Source organism: Castor canadensis, chromosome 8, assembly GCF_047511655.1.
Source record: "Castor canadensis chromosome 8, mCasCan1.hap1v2, whole genome shotgun sequence".
NCBI classification, from domain to species: domain Eukaryota; kingdom Metazoa; phylum Chordata; class Mammalia; order Rodentia; family Castoridae; genus Castor; species Castor canadensis.
This window is the reverse complement of record NC_133393.1, coordinates 14,265,297-14,283,266: the sequence shown is the minus strand read 5'-3', so window position 1 is coordinate 14,283,266 and position 17,970 is coordinate 14,265,297. Positions and strand designations below refer to the sequence as shown.

Sequence of the window (17,970 nt, the reverse complement as noted above, 5' to 3'; positions counted from 1 at the left end):
TTTTACAGTCCTAGTTTTTGTTATTAATATTTGAGTTGATCTTCAAAGGGGTATTTCAATGCATGCCCACTCATAACAGTTTTTTAATCACCATAGACACCTTGATTTGTTCATCTGTTTTTTTGTGCATAATTTCCTGAATATTTGGAGTATTTCCTACATCTTAAAGGGTCTCTTTAGAGTAACTATAAAGACATACTGCATCAGCTTCCTAGTAGTATGTGTTGACACATGTGCAGGTATTTTCTTTTCCAGAAATCCAGCAGTGTGTGGCAGGAATATAGCTTTTACTTATTCGGCATACAAGTATATGTTTCCTGTTCAGTTTATTCTAAGTTAGAGACATGTCACTGAAGATGTCACAGATTCAATTCCATACCATTTAGAGAGAGTTCATTGTACATACAGCTGTGCTTTGAACTAAAACTCCTTCATATGTTGATTTCTTTGATAATTGTCCGCTTCTTTATTTCAGGATGACTGTCTTAGGTCATTAACAAGATTCGCAGCAGCACATTGGACAGTGGCATCTCTTTCAGTGGTGCAAGGACACTTTTGTAAACTTTTTGCCTGTGAGCATTCATATATTTATAATATGTGTCATGGTAATTTCTCATGGAAAATTTGGTTATTAGCAGTATTAACTTCTCTCAATTATGAATGAAGTATTTGGTAGTACTGTTTTTCTTATATGAAGCTCTAGCTCCTGAATTCATATGTATCTTCCAAAGGATAAGTTTAAACTAGATTTTACCCACTTTTATTTATATTACCATATGAAACATGCTAATGTATTTTTCCTTAAATCTCTAGCATTGGTGCCTAGTGACAGTTATGAAGACCTTCCATGCCTATTAGACATCGACATGTTTCATTTACTGGTGGGTATCTGGCAGTCAGTTTGATGTTCTCTTATTGTAATTCTTAACTGTAACTTAGATTTGGTGAGTAGTGTAGAGACATGCAGGAGGAGTTAGTCACTGACATCATTCTTACCATTTCTACATTAAATCTTTTATGAGGAGTCTCTCAACCTAGTTGCGAGACTTGACCCGAGTGTCTAAACATGCCCCTCTCATACTTTGCTTTGTGACTGAGGTCAGTAAGTTAATCTCTCTGTGCTTTTAACTTATAAGGAGGTAAAAATAGCACAAGTAACATAAGTGCTACTACTGATTCATACAGTGTTCCTGTGCATTTTAGAAAATCTGGGCAGATACCATCCTGCAGCCACACTACTTAATGGCAGATAGCCCCATTATATGGGCATATCTACTGAGCAGTTGCAACCTACAACCAGAACACATAGCTGGCCAAACAGCCTATGGCCGAATTTTAGCCCTAACTCACCTTGGTCCCCTTACAGATGAGGTCAGTGCCACACACTGCAGCCTCAAGTGTTGTCCCCTAATCCTTGGACCCGAGATTCTGTATCTTCAGGTTTGTTAGTACCCCCCTCAAGGACTGTTTCACAATTTAATGGGTTACTGCATGCTAAGAGATTAAAGTAGTATATCCCTGATAAATGTTACCTGTTACTATTGTTCTCACACTACTCCAAAAACCAGCATCACAGGCATCACCACCCTAGCAGCAGGAGGTACCTGTCTGCTCTCACCTACATTCACATTTGTCTTCATATCCCTACTACCAAGGTATATGGTCTAGTTTTCTAGTAGGGAAAGTACAGCTCAAACATGTTAACTTGTATAAAAGTTCGTAAGTGAAAGATCTGGAGCCCTTCACTGGTGACTGACATTCATAATTCTAGCTACTTGGGAGATTGAGATAGGGAGGATCAGGGTTCAAGGCCAGCCTTGGCAAATAGTGTGCAAGAATACCCATCTCCAAAATAACTAGAGGAAAAATGGACTGAGGGTGTTGTTCAAGCAGTAGAGAGCCTGCTTTGCAAGTGGGAAGCCCTAAGTTTAAACCCCAGACCAATCAAAAAAAAAGAAGAAGAAAGAAAGAAACTGAGACATACCTATGTCTTTTTCCACTGATCACGCCCTACAAAGATTTCAAGTCATGTTTTTATTCACATTAACAATAAGCTATGTGTAGGGAGCCCGCTCGATAAGTGATACTGCCCATCAAGACCCCCTTCTTTTGTTTTTGTCTGTGTGTGTTTGCTTATTTGTTTTTTGCTCCTGGGGAATGGACCCAGGGCCTTTGTCATGCTGTGCAAATGCTCTGCCATTTGAGCTATACCCACAACCCTACCACCACTTTTTTTTAAATAGGGTCTCCATAACTTTTCCCAGCTGGACTCAAACTCATGATCCTCCAGCCTCTGCCTCTCAGGTAGCTGGGATTACAGGTGTGGTGTGTCCCTGTTAATTGTCTTTCTCTTTTTTTTATTTTTGCAGCAGTACCTGGGTTTGAACTCAGGGCTTCACGCTTGCAGGCACTCTTCCACTTGTGCCTTCAGCCCTTTTGCTCTGATTATTTTAGAAATAGAGTATTGCTGTTTGCCCAGGCCAGTCTGGACTTCAGTCCTCCTATGTTATGCTTCCCGCCGTAGCTGGAATGACAAATGTTCACCATCATACCAACTTTTTTCCATTAAGATGGGGTTGCTGGCCTCCAAGTGACTTGAATTACAGACATGGACCACCAGCACCCAAGTCATCTCATTTAGCCACTCCTAGTGAATTTTCTGATGCATATTCCCTTTAAGAACAATGATTTCTTAAAGGGGGAACTAAACTCAAGAGGGGTCTCATAAGAAAATAAAGATGTGTTCAGCTGCAAGAGAAAGGCACTCCTCTGTCTGATGTTCTGGGTTTGGTGTCTAGGTGGGCTTGCTGCTGTCTTTCCCTGCGCTGCAGTGTCAGGATTTTTCAGGGACCAGCCTTGGCACTGGAGACCTTCACATTTTCCATCTGGTTACTATGGCACACATCGTGCAGATCTTACTTACCTCATGTACAGGTAACTCTTATGTTTTTTTGTCAGCTTCTTGAAAGTACTTGAGTTTTCTCAGTTTAAAAAAGTTGTAGAGGGAAAGATGTTTGGGTGAGAATAATGTATAAATTATAATTAGGCTACTTGCTTTTTCTGTTTATTTTCATATAAAAAGTTTTGAATTAAATTTCCTTCTCCTGTTAAAATCCCCTAGCAATATGAATGGTTTTTTTTTAATCTTATAAGTTCATTAATAGCTGAGTAGCATAGTAGGCTAGTCCCTTAGAAATTTATGTGTTAGAATTTAACTTACACATTTGTTTGTATCCTGGTGAGTTCATCATTAGTATGTCTTGCATTCAAAGTTCCTGTTTTTCAAATATTTCAAGACAATATATTTAGCTGATTTTTCCCACTGCATGCTGGCTGGCTCCTTGGTTTAATGGAGATCAGTACTGTGCTCACACTTGAAGAACTAAAATTCTGTGTAGTTTGTGACAATATTTCATGTTATACGTGAGTGTATGGCTATATTTGAGTACTTAACTGACCAATCCTTTTGACAACACAATAGGAAAACAGAGTACTGGTATTTCCTTATCTTTTAGAAGAGAATGGCATGGATCAAGAAAATACCTCTGGGGAAGAAGAATTAGCAGTTCTTGATTTGTATAAAACACTTCACAAGTATACAGGAAGGTAAGATCATAATCTTTCCATGATAGGTATGCCCCACACTTTAGTAGAGGTCAGCATGAGAAAGGAATTCATCCTAGTGAACATCAGGAGAAACTGTGTATTGACCTGTTTAAAAAAAGAAGAGAGCTGGGCACCAGTGGCTTATACCTGTGAGCTACTCAGGAGACAGAGATAAGGTTTTTGAGACCTATTGAAAAAAATCCATCGCAAAAAAAGGGCTGGTGGAGTGACTCAAGCAATAAGAGCACCTGCCTAGCAAGCACGAGGCCCTGCTTTCAAAACCTAGTGCCGTCAAAAAAGAAGAGGACTGGGGTGGTAGAGCACCTGTTTTGCAAGCGCAAGTCCCTGAGTTCAAACCCCAATTCCACCAAAAAAAAAAAAAAAAATTATTCATACACTTGACATAATTGGAAATCTCTGAGATAAGAGTAATATGCAGAACATCCCACTTTTATTTGGCATGGAGCTTCTACTTGCACAGAGGATCTGGCACAGACTAGCAAATAGATGTACTTTGGAAAGCTGCTTTTTTGTAATTAAGTTGGCATAGTATATTTTGAAAGTAATACGCAGGAATGGCAGGAGTGAAGTAAAATTATTGTTCTCTATATTGTGGCTTATACTCCATACTGTTAGAGTTACTATGATTTAGTACAGCAGTCTCATTCAGCTTCTTAGCAGTTTACATCAGAACCTATAAAAATGTTTGTTTTTGCTGAGCAAGATGGGACATATCTGTAATCCCAGTACTCAGGAGGCAGGAGGATCTTGAGTTTGAAACCAGCCTGGGCTACATAGCAAGAAAAAGTTTGTTCTTTGTTAAATTATCACATTTCTGAGAATCCACTCTAATAAAGTAAACCTATTCTAAAATATTATGGCATTAATGTTCTGCAAAGCATTTTAATTTTAAGCTTCACATAGTTAACAACTATGTAAGACAAATTACTATGAAAATAGTTTGCCAGAAAAATAACCTGCTGATGTAAGATACTAGAATAATTGGTGGTTTTTTCAATTTCTCTCTTCCTCTCTTTGGTGGTACTCAGAGTTGACCTCAGGGCCTCACACTGGTTTTTCATTTTCAAGTTTTCTTTTCATGTGACTTTATTACTTTTATAAATCTTAATAATAGAATTAGAGGTTATATCACTGTTTATACCTGACATCCTTTAATAGACAAGGCTACAGCTAACCTGTTAGCCCACTCTTTCTAACATAGGTACCATCAGTTCCAAAGGTCAGTTACACTATGCTTTAACTAGAATGACCTTTTCTTGATAATAATCATTTTCTCTTTTTCAGTGCCTTGAGAGAAGTACCTTCTGGCTGGTATCTGTGCAGGAGTGTCAGAGCTGGAATCATGCCTTTCCTGAAGTGTTCTGCTTTGTTCTTTCATTACTTAAATGGAGTTCCAGCCCCACCCGACATTCAAGGTAACTTCTCATTTCTTTGAAATGTTTGTAGGCTTTTACTCCAGCAGTTTAGAATAAAGGTGATTTGAAAAATGAAAGCTAATTAAAACTTTAGTGCATAGCAAATTGACTATAGTGAGGTACACGTTTCTAGAATTAAAAGTGCACATTTGTCTATATGTCTGCATTTTTATTTGAATCTCAGTAAATACACCATTAAACTTCTGTGGTTTTACATTTGTAAGGCGCTCTTCTTTAGATGTTAAATTGCTTCACATATATTCTTCATAAACTGAGCCCTTAAAATTTTAAAATAAAAAGTAACAATTGTATGTGATTTTTACCTTTAAACTGTGTGGCATGAAAATGTAGAATACCATAACTGCACATAAATCTGACTTTAAGGTGAGATTTCTTAGCTATTTCACAGTTGCTTTCCATGTTTTCTTCTGATTCATTTAATGAAAGCAGTGTAAGGATCAACTTAGCCATGTGTCTGTATTCTGATAGTGCTGAAACTGCGCATAGGCGCCTGTGTGTAATGCTGCTCTCTACAAGTTGGCTGACGGCTGTGCTAGTCATTGCACACGCAGTATTTGCAGTGATGAGTTTAGAGTTAGTGTTTAAATCCTTCTGTCATTATTAAACCGTCTTATATTCTTACATTGCTTATCATTTTTAGAATACCCATACATGACTTTTGTCATTTAATGTTCAACGTAACCCCATAAAGTACATTGAGCAGGTGTGCCATTTTGCAAATAGTCCACCTGAGGCCCAGGAAGTGGTGACCCTTGTAGAAGCTGTCTCACTCCATCCTGTCCATCGTGTTGTGTTTCCCCTGGGTCCCTCCCACATGCCAGTCCATGAGCTTCCGACATCCCTAGCAAGTTTGAATGCTTTTGCCATACTTTGTTTTTGTTTTTGTTCTGTTTTGTTTTTCTGAAGCTCTGCTATTTTTCACTGTTATGAAGAATGTACTCTTAGTTGTTTTATGTATTACTCTTTTCTTTGTCTGCAGTTTCTGGAACGAACAATTTTGAGCATTTATGTAACTATCTTTCCCTGCCAACCAACCTCATTTGCCTCTTTCAAGAAAATAGTGAGATAATGAATTCACTAATGGAAAGGTAATGATTGTATACTTTTCTGCATCATATTGAAAAGTTACATGGCTTTGTCATTTAAAAAAAAAAGAAGTTACATGGGACACTCTTTATTTTATACTCAAATGCTACAAGAGTGAGGACTTGGGGGACTCAATGGTAGAGTGCTTGCCTTGCATGCAGGTGCCCCTGTGTTCAATCAGAAAGGACTTTTTAGCTAAGGATTTGGCTTTGGGGTAAGATTTTTGCCAAGCTAGTGAACAGATTTCTTGGAAAGGGAATAGTGATAGAACTTACTTGGTAAGAGTGGCTTATGCAGGTGCTGGTGGCTCTCGCCTATAATTCTAGCTACTCGGGAGGTAGAGATCAGGAGGATCACAGTTTGAAGCCAGCCCAAGGAAATAGTTTGTAAGACCCTATCTTGAAAAAAAAATCACAAAAAAGGCCTGGTAGAGTGGCTCAAGGTGTAGGCCCTGAGTTCAGACTCCAGTACTACAAAAAAAAAAAAAAGAGTGGCTCAAATGGTATAGTGCCTGCATCGCAAGTGTGAGGCCCTGAATTCAACTTCCACTGCCTCCAAAAAAATTAAAAAGTACCAGAATTAACTAGTCAAATACCCTCACTTTATACTGAGAAAATTGAAGGCTAGAGGAATTAGCCATTCTAAACAAGTCAAGTTTGTGACAGAGGTAAGATAAATGGCTGTTCTACCCACAAAATGTAAGAAAATATTTTTAATCCATATATCTGATCAGGAATTAATATCCAGAATATATGTGTGTGTATGTGTGTGTGTGTGTGTATCTACAACTCCTACAATTGAATAATTAATATAAACAAACCAAAAAGAGCAACAGCCCAACTGGATATGAGTAAAATGCTTAAACAGACATTCCTCTAAAGATATACAAATGGCCAGTAAGCACATAATGTCAAGCTAGACATTATGGTGCACACAAAACACCCAATCCCAGCACTTCGGAGGCAGAGGCAGGAGGATAGCTAGTTTGAAACCAGCCTGGGCTGCATAGTGAGAGCCTGTTTCAAAAAGCCAAAAAAAGTCAATATGACAAGACAAAAAAATACCACCTTGTGTCCATTACATGGCTGTGTGTGTGTTTGAACCCAGGGCTTCGTGCTTGCAAAGCAGGTGTTCTATTGCTTGAGCTATGCCTCTTATCTATTTTGCTCCATTTAGTTTGGAGTTTCATGAATCACTTTCCCTGTCTGGCCTCAAACCACAGTCCTTCAATCTCAGCCTCCCAAGTAGCCAGGATTAGAGGCGTGAGCCACTAGTGCCCAGCTAAGTGGCTTTTTTTTTTTTTTTAAGAGGGAGGGGAATAACAAATGTTGGCAAGAATGTAGAGAAGTTGGTATCTTTGTGCACTGAGTATGAGTAGGAAATTATAGTGCCACTGTGTAAAACAGTATGGCAGTTCTCAGAAAATTAATCATAGCATTACATATGACACAGTGATTCACTTATAGGTATATATTGAAAATAGGGACTCAAATCAATACTTACACATGCATATTCATAGCAGCATTATGCACTAGAGCTAGAAGGTATAAAAAGCTCAGATGTTCATCAACAAGTGAATGGATAAGTAAAATATGGGCACACACACAATAGAGCATCACTTGATCTTAAAAAGGAAGCAAATTCTGAAAACACCCACGCACAGGAAATCAATGTGAGTCAATGCCCTGTATAGCTATCCTTATCTCAACCAGCAAAACCCCTTGTTCCTTCCTATTAATGCTTATACTGTCTCTATAACAAAATTAGAGATAAGGGGAAAATAGTTTCTGCTGGGTATTGAGGGGGGGGAGCGGGAGGGGGTGGAGTGGGTGGTAAGGGAGGGGGTGGGGGCAGGGGGGAGAAATGAACCAAGCCTTGTATGCACATATGAATAATAAAAGAAAAAAAATAAAAAATAAAAAATAAAAAAATAAAAAAATAAACAACATATATTCAAAAGTATAATAAAAAAAAAAATGAAACAGGCTGCAGTATGGATGGGCATTATCTCTTGATCTAATCTTGAGGGCATTATCTCTGTGAAATAAACTTGTCACAAAAAGACAATTACTGTATGATTCCACTTAAATGAGCTGTCTAGCAGAGTTACATTCATGAGACAGAAAGTAAAATGGTGGTTGCCAGGAGCTGGGGAAGGAAGTTAGTGTTTAACAGGTATAGAGTTTAAGTTAAGCAAGATGAGAAAGTTCTGAAGATGTGTTGATGGTTGCCCAACAGTGTGAATGTACTTAATGCCATGAACTGTTATACTTAAAATGTTTAATATGGATCTTCTCAGTTCTGATAATGTGAGCTTCTCATTCATTTAGATTGGTTTATCCAGAGTGTTCAGATTAGTGGGTTATAAAGTATAGAGCTGCAAATCTTAGTATATTAACCATTCTTGCTTTTAGAAAATAAATACTCTTCTAATTTTAAAATTTTGCAAGCAAAATGTGGTATTTCTCCAGGCTTCTTTAGATGAGGTATATGCACATTAAGTCAAGATGGTTATTTCCCCTTTTTTGGCTATAGAGAGGACAAAATTCTAGTTCTAGCCCTTTAAAAATAAAAATGTTTTAATTTTTCTCCCCCATTACATTAAAGTTGGTGTCATAACAATGAAGTTAAACGGTACCTAGAAGGTGAAAGAGATGCCATAAGGTAGGTTAAAGGAAATAAAGACTTGCCTGGGTGTGGGTGGTAGGGAGACACACTGTGGATGTAAGTGCTGTATTTCATCAAAACCAGCTTCCCAAGACTTCAGTGATTCCAAGAGGTAGGAAATCTCACTTCTACACTTTCTTCTCAATTTGCTGATGAGAGTTTATAAATGTCAGAAGTAAGAATATAAATATACTAACTACATTATTTTTAGTAGCGAAAGCATAATTATATTTTGGAATATTTTCTATAAAAAGTGTAGGTTCTCATCTAGGTTTTTCTTAGCTCTATTTTTTATGTATATTTATTATGGAAAATTTCAGACTACTCAAAAATAGAATAGTACGAGGAGGCTCTACATGCTTAGCATCCACCTTTAGTAACAAATCATGGCCAGTCATTTTCATTTTTATTTTTTCTTCATTCCTTTTTGCATTAGTTGTACTCTGATTACACAGTAAAGTGATATGCCGTGTATTTCATCTGTTAGTATTTCCTTGGTCCTGTTAGTATACTAGCTATAAAAAACCAGAAGATCAGAGATGATTATCTGTTCTATTTGCTTGCTTTTACACATCCGGAAATGGTAGCCTAATTTTATTAGGTTGAACCATATGAAGTTCCAGTTTTCATAAGTCAGAAGGGATCAGATATCACCAATTTCAACCCTGCAGTCAGAAAAGTCTTAATATATGGAACAGTAGTCCTGCATCAGAATGACTGAGGAAACAAAGTGTGGCTCAGATGGTAGAGTGCCTGCCTAGCAAGTGCAAACTCCTGAGTTTAAACTCCAGTACTGCCAGAAAAAATAATGATACACCACTGCCTACCAAATCTGATCTTCTAAAGTTGAAGTCCTAGCACATATGTGCCCCTCAGAGCTCCCCCATTTACTTATAGTATGATTAAGAACTACTGTCTTGGGCTGGGGGCATGGCTCAAATGGTAGCCTAACACCACCCAAAAAAAAAAAAAAATCTGCCTAAAGTAATTCCCCCTCAGTTGAAGCCCACTCTTTGTCTTTGCAGTAGGTGATTAGTGAAAGGCCATCCACATTCCCTTTGCTGGGCAGGTGTATGCACATGGAAGTGCCTCACACTGACAGTGGGTCCTCAAATACTGGTTGGATTTGGGTATAAACTTTTTCTGAATTAGCTTGAGTCAACATGTCTGGGTACCTCTAATTTAAAGAAATCAATCCATTCTTCTACTGTCTTCTGTCTCCCAACTCATTTCACCTTAAGATCACCCCTACTAAGCACACCCCTTCTGTCTTCAATATCCTAAACTCTGTGGTTAGGCTCACCATTACTGTGTAGTGTAGGCAAAAGCTAAGAATGAATTTCCTCGTCTGACCCTTCCCTTCTTCCTGTAGTTACCAAAGTTTTGCTTAAACAGGGGAGATTCTAAGTACCATCACTGCTGTTTTGACCACTTAATTCTGAGCTCAAGTAAAAATATGAACCCTAGCACACTCATAAGAGTGCATCTTTGGTTCTTACTCTGGCTTGCATCACTCTGGTAGCATGAAATCAGTCTTTGGTTTGACTAAGCTAAGAGTTAAGACAAATATAACCTCCTATTAACTGAGATCTTTGAATTTTTACTTTTTTTTTTTTTTTAGCTATCCAAGAGAATCTAACAAATTAATAGACCTTCCAGAGGACTACAGCAGCCTCATTAACCAAGCTTCCAATTTCTCGTAAGTTTTTACTAGAGCATTGAGCATGCCCTGCCACTGGAACACTCACCTTCCTACAAGGAATTTGAGGGATTTGCTTGTTGTGCTTTGTTGTGTTTGGGTAAGAAAATGATAACATCGGCAGTACTTTTCTGTTACCTAATCTATAAAGGCATCATTCCCCACCATGGTTCAGAATAAGATGTGGTGAGGGGTAGCAACAGATAGGTTTTATTAATGAAGGGTTATCTAAACAATAATTATACTTTAATAAGAGCCCTTAGTAATCTTAAATACATGACTAAATGTTTGATGTATAAGCAACATGAAGAATGCAATACTGTAAGAAATTAACCATTACCTAGACAATTGAGCTCCCTGGGTAACTCTTCTCTGTTGCCTTCCTTCCCCTGCACCCTTCCTCTGCAGTGAGACATTCCTGTCAATCTGCATGTTAACTGCATAGACTTACATTCATTCCTGAACAGCCTGGGTTACTATATTACATGTTTTAAGCTTTATTTAGTGGCACTGTACTGTACGTATTCTACAGCTTGTTTTCACTGAGCATTTTCTAAGATTTATCCATGTGACATAAGGAATTTTGTAAGTTGTTGCTTTTCACTGCTTTTCACTGCTGTATTTTATTATGTGATGATTACACTATTTATCTTTTTCTCTTATTGATAATTTTATTTTACCTTTAATTGTTGACACCTTAAGTGTTTCTAGTACATGTATTTTGTGTGTCTGTATAAGATGTTCCCCATTCCCACGAGGTATAAGCATTTTGGTTCCACTTAATGGTGCAGATTATTTTCTAGGGTGGTTTTCCACCATCAGCTCCTTAGCCACTCTTTTTTTAGAGAAATGACTTGGTGTCTTTGCCCCATGGAGGTGTCCCAAATCAGGTGGTGATAAGAGCAGAGCCCCAACTCTGTGCCTTGTGTGTGGAAGTCTGCTGTGTTCCCAGAGCTACTGCTGCCAGACGGAGCTGGAAGGAGAGGATGTAGGAGCCTGCACAGCTCACACGTACTCCTGCGGCTCCGGGGCAGGCATATTCCTGAGGTAAGGACTTGCTGGGGCTTTCCAGCACTGGTTCTGTCCCATATATGCCTCTCGAGGGACTGGCACAAGAGACTTTTGAAACTGCTGTTCTTAGATGTGTGTTTGAAGAGCATGAGGGTCCTTATTTCTCACATCTCTCATTTGGCTCCTGCAAGCTTTCTGTTGGCTCTTCCATGATTTGTCATTCCCTCTCCCACCTCTGCCCCCCATCAACAACTCTGTTCTACTTTCTTCATGCCTCTTTTGTCATTTGACACTTACAACTGGTCCTGATCTTCTTCCCCAGTCCAGTCAGAACTATTCTTTCTGTTGTGTCCTTCTGGCTTTTGGATTTGGCCTCTACTCATGCATCACAGGCTGGCATGTGCTGTGCTCATTCAACAATATACAGTAAATACTTTGTAAGTGCCATGTAGTAGGCACTGAGAATGGGGTAGTCAGCAGAACAGACAAAAATTCACTGCCCTGGACTCTCCTAGGGTTTGATCCTTACCACCAAAAAAAATTCTGCTCTGGAGCTCATTTTCTAATGAGAGAGAAAAAATTAGATTGATAAGAACTTAAGATAGTGATGTATGTTGGAGGAGAAAAAGCAGAGAGAAACATGAAATGGTAAAGGAAGAGTTGAATTTTAGATCCAAGGATGGGGATGGGGGCTCAAGTACTAGCAGTAGGCACTGAGTTCACACTCGAATACCGCAAAATGTCACATTCTTAGCTCCCTAAGGGAGTTAAGAATGTGACATTTGAGTAAAGACCTAAAGAAAGGGGGAGAACACCTAAGCAGGAGCAGCTAGTAGTGCACAGTTGCTGGATGGGAATGTGCCTACATGTCAAGACAAGGAAGCGGGTGTCACTAGTGTGTGAGCAGTACAGAGAATCACAGGGCCTGGTATGTCCTTGTGACACCTTTAAGTGAGATAGAAGCCATTTCAGGGTTGAAGTAGAGAAGTGACATGACTGTGAGCTCCTCGGGGCACAGGTTTTATCTGTACCTTAGTCATCTTAGTATCCGCTCAGGGCCCTGACAATTTCTTATACATAGTAAATAATTCTCAATAAGTGCTTGTTGAATTCAGCTGAATTATTAAATAGCTATTGGGAGAAGTACAAAAGAAGTATTTTCTCTTGTCTAACATATTATAAGTTCTTTTGATTCTATACAACATCTGCAACCTAATTCATAATTTTTAAATCAATAATTTCCTCATAATAATGATTAAAATAATCAGTGCCTATTTCTGAACATAAAATAGATGTTCAGAAGTAAGCTGTCTTTCTCATACTTAACCATTTTTTAAATTCTATTTTTTGAGCCCTGAATTCCTACACCAAGGTATGACTATATGGATTTGCTGTATGTTACCAATTATACAGTCATTATAGTTATTCTGAAAATTTAGGCAGATGGATTGATACTTTTAAATATCTCTTTGCTCTAGATGTTTTTCCCCTTCTAACACTGAGTCTGTTTTTGTTGTTTTGTTTTTATAGAAGACCTGAATCCAAACCTTGGTTACTAATGTATAAAGTGTAATGTCTGAATGATCTTTCTGCAGAGTACGGGAATGTCAGGTGCTATTTTTAGCCGGCAAAACCAAAGGCTGCTTTTATTCTCCTCCTTATCTTGATGACTACGGGGAGACTGACCAGGGACTTAGGTAAGGTCCCATCCTGGGGACTGGGTGGCCTGACCCTGGGCCTCAGAGCCATTCTCTGCATGGTGAGCCATGTGGATCCTGAAGTCAGCCCTGCTGACACCAAGGGCTGGTGCTGGCAGAGGTGGCTATTTTATCTGTGGACTCTTGCAAGGAGGACATCTGGCTGCTTGCCTTGGTGTTCTTTCCCAGCCTTGAAAACGCCTTGAGGGACATCAGGATAAATAAGAGGAGAGAAGAGGACAGAGGGCATCTGATGCCATCATCGCTCCCAAGAACTGTTTAAATTGCCTCCCCAGCCTTAGAGTATGAAAGAGGTGGCCCTTCTGACCTGTGTGGCTTTGTCTAGGGAAGACCTGGGCTTCTCCAGGTGATTAAAAAAAAAAAAGAACAATTTTTGCCTGCTACGAGATATGCTTATCTTATTACATAAGAATCTGGGGGGATAGTTTAGTACATACAGAGCACTACACAGCAGCACTTGAGGCTTAGTCACTTCTACTCTGGTAGTTGCTACTGCCAAAGTTTGCTACTCTGGTAGCAAAATGCTAGCCATTTACCAAGCACTATAAAAGAACTTCATTAGACCATCTCTTGCCCAGAGGAGATAAAAGCTTTAATGTAGATAGCCTGTCCAGGCTTGAGTAGCCAGAGTTGGAGGCCTGAAAAGCCGGGGAAGGTAAGTAGAGAAGCTGCTCTAGGCACCTGAGTCAAGGTTACGCCTATATGCTATGTGGAATGGTTCCTCCTACTTTCCTGAGGAGTGTGAGCTCTAGGAGGATGGTCCCGGCTCGACAATGCAAGGATTGGTGCACTCTGAACAGGCCACAAAGGGACCAGGCTCAGGACCAGGGACCCAGGTGGGAACCCAGTGAAGCCTGCCCTTGTGGTTAAGTTACACCTGGCGGTTACTCAAATTTGGCTGCTGCCCTGAGACTTGAGGCTAAAAGACAGCAACCTGAGGAACATTTAGTAATTCTCCTTTTGCCCTCTCCTCTGCCCCGCCATCCTTTTTATATGTCACCCACAAAATGGACAGTGAGTATTTTAGCCTATCAACCCGGACCCCCTGTTCTCCCATTCCCTGAACCCTCACCGCACTCAGGATGTTGGTGAGCTTAAGTGCCTTCTCCTCCTCTTCAGCAGATACTTCCTTCCTGTCACCTGTCATAGAGCCCTGTAGAGCTCACATGCTTGCTAACAGCCAGTCACTGACTGAACAGAAGTTGTGCAGAGGATCTAAAATCAATAACTTGTACTGTTCCTAGAACAGGAAAGGTTGGAGTGTAACAGGTGAATAAACAAAGCATCCTGAGTGACACGTGTCTTCTTTCTAGACGGGGAAATCCTTTACATTTGTGCAAAGAGCGATTTAAGAAGATCCAGAAGCTCTGGCACCAACACAGTATCACAGAGGAAATCGGACATGCACAAGAAGCAAATCAGACCCTGGTTGGCATTGACTGGCAGCATTTATAATCGCTTCACTACCAAAAACATGAACTTGGAGTTTTGTATCCTAGTTGGCTTTTCAAGAAAAAGAGTAGGAAATAAGTTCTGCTGAATTTTGAAATAAATTCTTTATTTAAGCTTTCCTTTCCAATTTTATTTTTATAGTTCTGGCTCCAAGGATTGATGAAAATTAATTTCCATCAGCAGGTTTTTTTGCACTGTTGCTGTGTCCCTCAAATGTCACACCTTGGGTTTAAGATCCAAGGAGGAGTGTCCCTTCCTGGACTGGAGCTCAGCACCTCTTGAAGTCTGACTGCGCTGGCTTGCCAGTAGTCCAAGCCACTTCACATCATTGGTTCTAGTGAATTTGGGGCTGACTCAGCAGAGGCAGGAAGCAAGTTTCTCTGGCCCATCAGGGACATACTTCCTGACTCCTTAGTGACTTAGCACTAAAGCTCACTTGGCGTTCACCTCTGCTGACGGGACCCTACCTCTCTCTCTAAAAGCAAAGCAGTTGAATTTGAAGATGGGATTCCCTTCTCTGCATTGTCTGAGACAGTTGGGGGCACTCAAACAAGAGTGCCTAGGGAGGAGGTAGCTTCTTAGTATGCTGTCTGGCTTTTTTGCAGCTATGGAAGATTGATCTTTTTGTTACTGTTTTTTCTATTTTTGTTAAGACTTTGGCTTTGAGAGAAAAACTCACTTAAAATGGCTTTTTGAAAACAAAGAATCTCCTAATTTTTCAGACAAAAATGGTCTGCATTCTTTCTAAGGCTAAACTGAGAGAGTGCATGCATCTTGAATCATAGTAGCAAAAATGTGAGACTGCAGTGTTTTGAGGTTCCCCACCCTATCCAGGATTTCCTGGACTAGATGAATTGCTGCTTACCTACTGGCTTGCTTAGGACATTCCTGGGACAGTCTGCACCCAGGCTTTTTATTCTTTTTAAATATTGTTCTTACTAAGAGGTGCCTTCGTAGAGCGTTAGCCACTTAGTAAAGGAGCTTACCATATAGCCCTTACTATATAGCTACTCGAGTCTGATATCCATGTACTGAGAGCTTGACTACACAGAGTGACAGCAGATTTAGTAGAGGAATGAATTCTGAGCTCTGAAGTAGGGCTGAGGGACAGGTGAATAACACATGGCTCTTGGATTTTCTAACCAACGCAAGCAACCCTTTTACTCAGCTTTTTTGAATCACATCTGCAAGTTCTGTTCCACTCAGCTGTGCACGTTTCACAGTGTTCCCTGGAGGAAAGCCTGAAGTTCAGACTGGAGGCTAAAATAGGATGCAGAAGCCACATCTCTCCAAGCTCATGTGTGAAAGAACCACCTCCTTTGAAAGCATTAGTTTAAATTAACAATTTTGCTTGGGACTGGCTCATGCTAAGAGGACATCCAACAGGAAGAAAATCCAAATTAGAATCTACCACGCTCTCCCTTTTTCTGGCCTTTCTTTCCTTTATGTAATCTGATTATTTGGACTGTGGATGGCATAATTAATGTTTATTTTGGACTTTGACACATGCAGTTCTTTAATGTTTAAGTTAAGATTCTTTGAGCTTTTCACCATGCTTAAACTCTCTCCCCTCCTCTAAGTGAATTATAAATTATAAATATCTTCACAAATCATGGCAATACTCCAGTTTTCAGGCCTGACTTCATAGAAGCCTGGTGTTGGCAAGAGAGTGTCCTGGATGTATTCTCTGATGATGTTGGAGAGTCTAGGAGGTGAATTCACAGGAAAATGAAACATGCACACTCTTGTTTTCCGATGTTAAACTGGTTATCTTCCCTACCAATGAAACATATGAATTTTATGATTTGTTCCGCATGTTTTATGTTTATTGTAGAAATGTATACATCATGCTTTCCATATCAGGGAAATCCTATCTGTTTAATAAATTGGCTATAATTTAATATCTGTGGAAAACTTGTAAAATTTGGAATGTATCATATGTAAAAAGTTTAAAGATACCCAAATAAATGCTTTAGGCATTGACATTACTATGGGTTTGCTTATGTCTTCTTTCTGTTGTTTTTTGTTGTTGTTTTTTTACACACTTAAATGTCATAGCAGTGCTCCCCATGTCACCTTGCAAAAGTGGAACATCTGTATTAGCTTGAAATTTAAGAGGCTTATATTATTAGTGTCAGTTATGGCCACTAGCTGAGCCATCTTGACCCTCCCATAGAAAGCTTAGTCATTATTTCTGCTGATCAAGTTTCATATTCATTGCCTATGACAGCTTGTGACTGTCACCAGACACTTTCTGCTTTTGAGACATGTATAGAAAGGAAGCTGTATTTTATTCAAAAGAGAGTCATTGCCTATGAGAATTCTGCAGTGCTTTTCAGAATCTTCTTAAAAGGAGAACATCAAACTGAAATAGGGTTTCCATTAACACTTGCTGTACCTCCTGATTATCATGAGTGCCCAGCTGACTCTGGGCCTGGCTTGCCTTCAGTTCAAGGACTCACTGAGCCCCCTCTGACTCATTCCTTGCTCTATCCCTATTTTGTTGCAAAGCCAGAGTTATTGAGGTATAGTTTACAAACAGTGAGGTTAACCCTTTTTAGTGTTCAGTTCTGTACGTGTTAAGAAGTATGTACAGTTGTGTAATCACAGTTGAGAAACTGAACCGTTCCAGGTTCAGTTCCCTGGTGCCCCTGTGTAGTCAGCTTCTCTCCCTGTCCTGCCACCTGGTTCCACTGGTTTCTGTGTTCTTCCAGAATGTTTCATCAGTGGAGCCTTCCAACTATGCTTCTCTAGCTCCGTAGAATGCAGTCAGAGGAGGTTGTGACAACATTCCATTGCCACCTGTTCTTGCACTCACCAAATAAGGGGCGTGTGATTTTTGGTGATGATTTATCGGTTGCCCCACTGATAATCACGTGTGGGTTTTCGTGTGGACCTAAATGTTCTATTTCCTCTGAGTAAATACCTAGTCACCCCGTCTATCATAATCCACTCTGTAGCGTTGGGGCACAGCATTCTCTCATCTCTAACTTTGCTGTTAACATTTATCCTCTGTTTTAGGGGACAGGATAAAATGCCACCGGGAATCAAAGACATGTTTTCTCCCTTCCAGCCAATCCCAAGTCCACTGAGGACTGGGAAGACATGCATCCCATCTTCCCTGGATTTCCATAGTGTTCTACAGACACATTCCTATTCCTCACACTGCCAGCAGGAGCTGTCTTTTCAGCCAGCTAAGCTGAAAACCTGCTGACCTAGCATAACAGGTGCCCTACGAGGAGGAGTGACAAGCAAGCAGCTAATCTTATTCGTG

At 39.8% G+C, this 17,970-nt stretch overlaps 1 protein-coding gene across 3 annotated transcripts in view; it reads left to right on the top strand.

The window, feature by feature from the left end:
- The window catches only part of Ubr2 (ubiquitin protein ligase E3 component n-recognin 2), a 106,257-nt gene extending 89,573 nt beyond the window's left edge, over positions 1–16,684 (top strand). For all 3 annotated transcript variants that reach the window (XM_020157264.2, XM_074082165.1, XM_074082166.1), the window contains exons 37-47: positions 476–572; positions 814–881; positions 2,799–2,934; positions 3,516–3,606; positions 4,912–5,042; positions 6,043–6,151; positions 8,757–8,813; positions 10,438–10,515; positions 11,392–11,562; positions 13,122–13,223; positions 14,558–16,684. In XM_020157264.2, coding sequence (XP_020012853.2) covers positions 476–572; positions 814–881; positions 2,799–2,934; positions 3,516–3,606; positions 4,912–5,042; positions 6,043–6,151; positions 8,757–8,813; positions 10,438–10,515; positions 11,392–11,562; positions 13,122–13,223; positions 14,558–14,699 — 1,182 coding nt within the window. In that variant the 3' untranslated portion in view covers positions 14,700–16,684. The remainder of the gene's footprint in view (positions 1–475; positions 573–813; positions 882–2,798; positions 2,935–3,515; positions 3,607–4,911; positions 5,043–6,042; positions 6,152–8,756; positions 8,814–10,437; positions 10,516–11,391; positions 11,563–13,121; positions 13,224–14,557) is intronic.
- Positions 16,685–17,970: the final 1,286 nt, after the last annotated feature.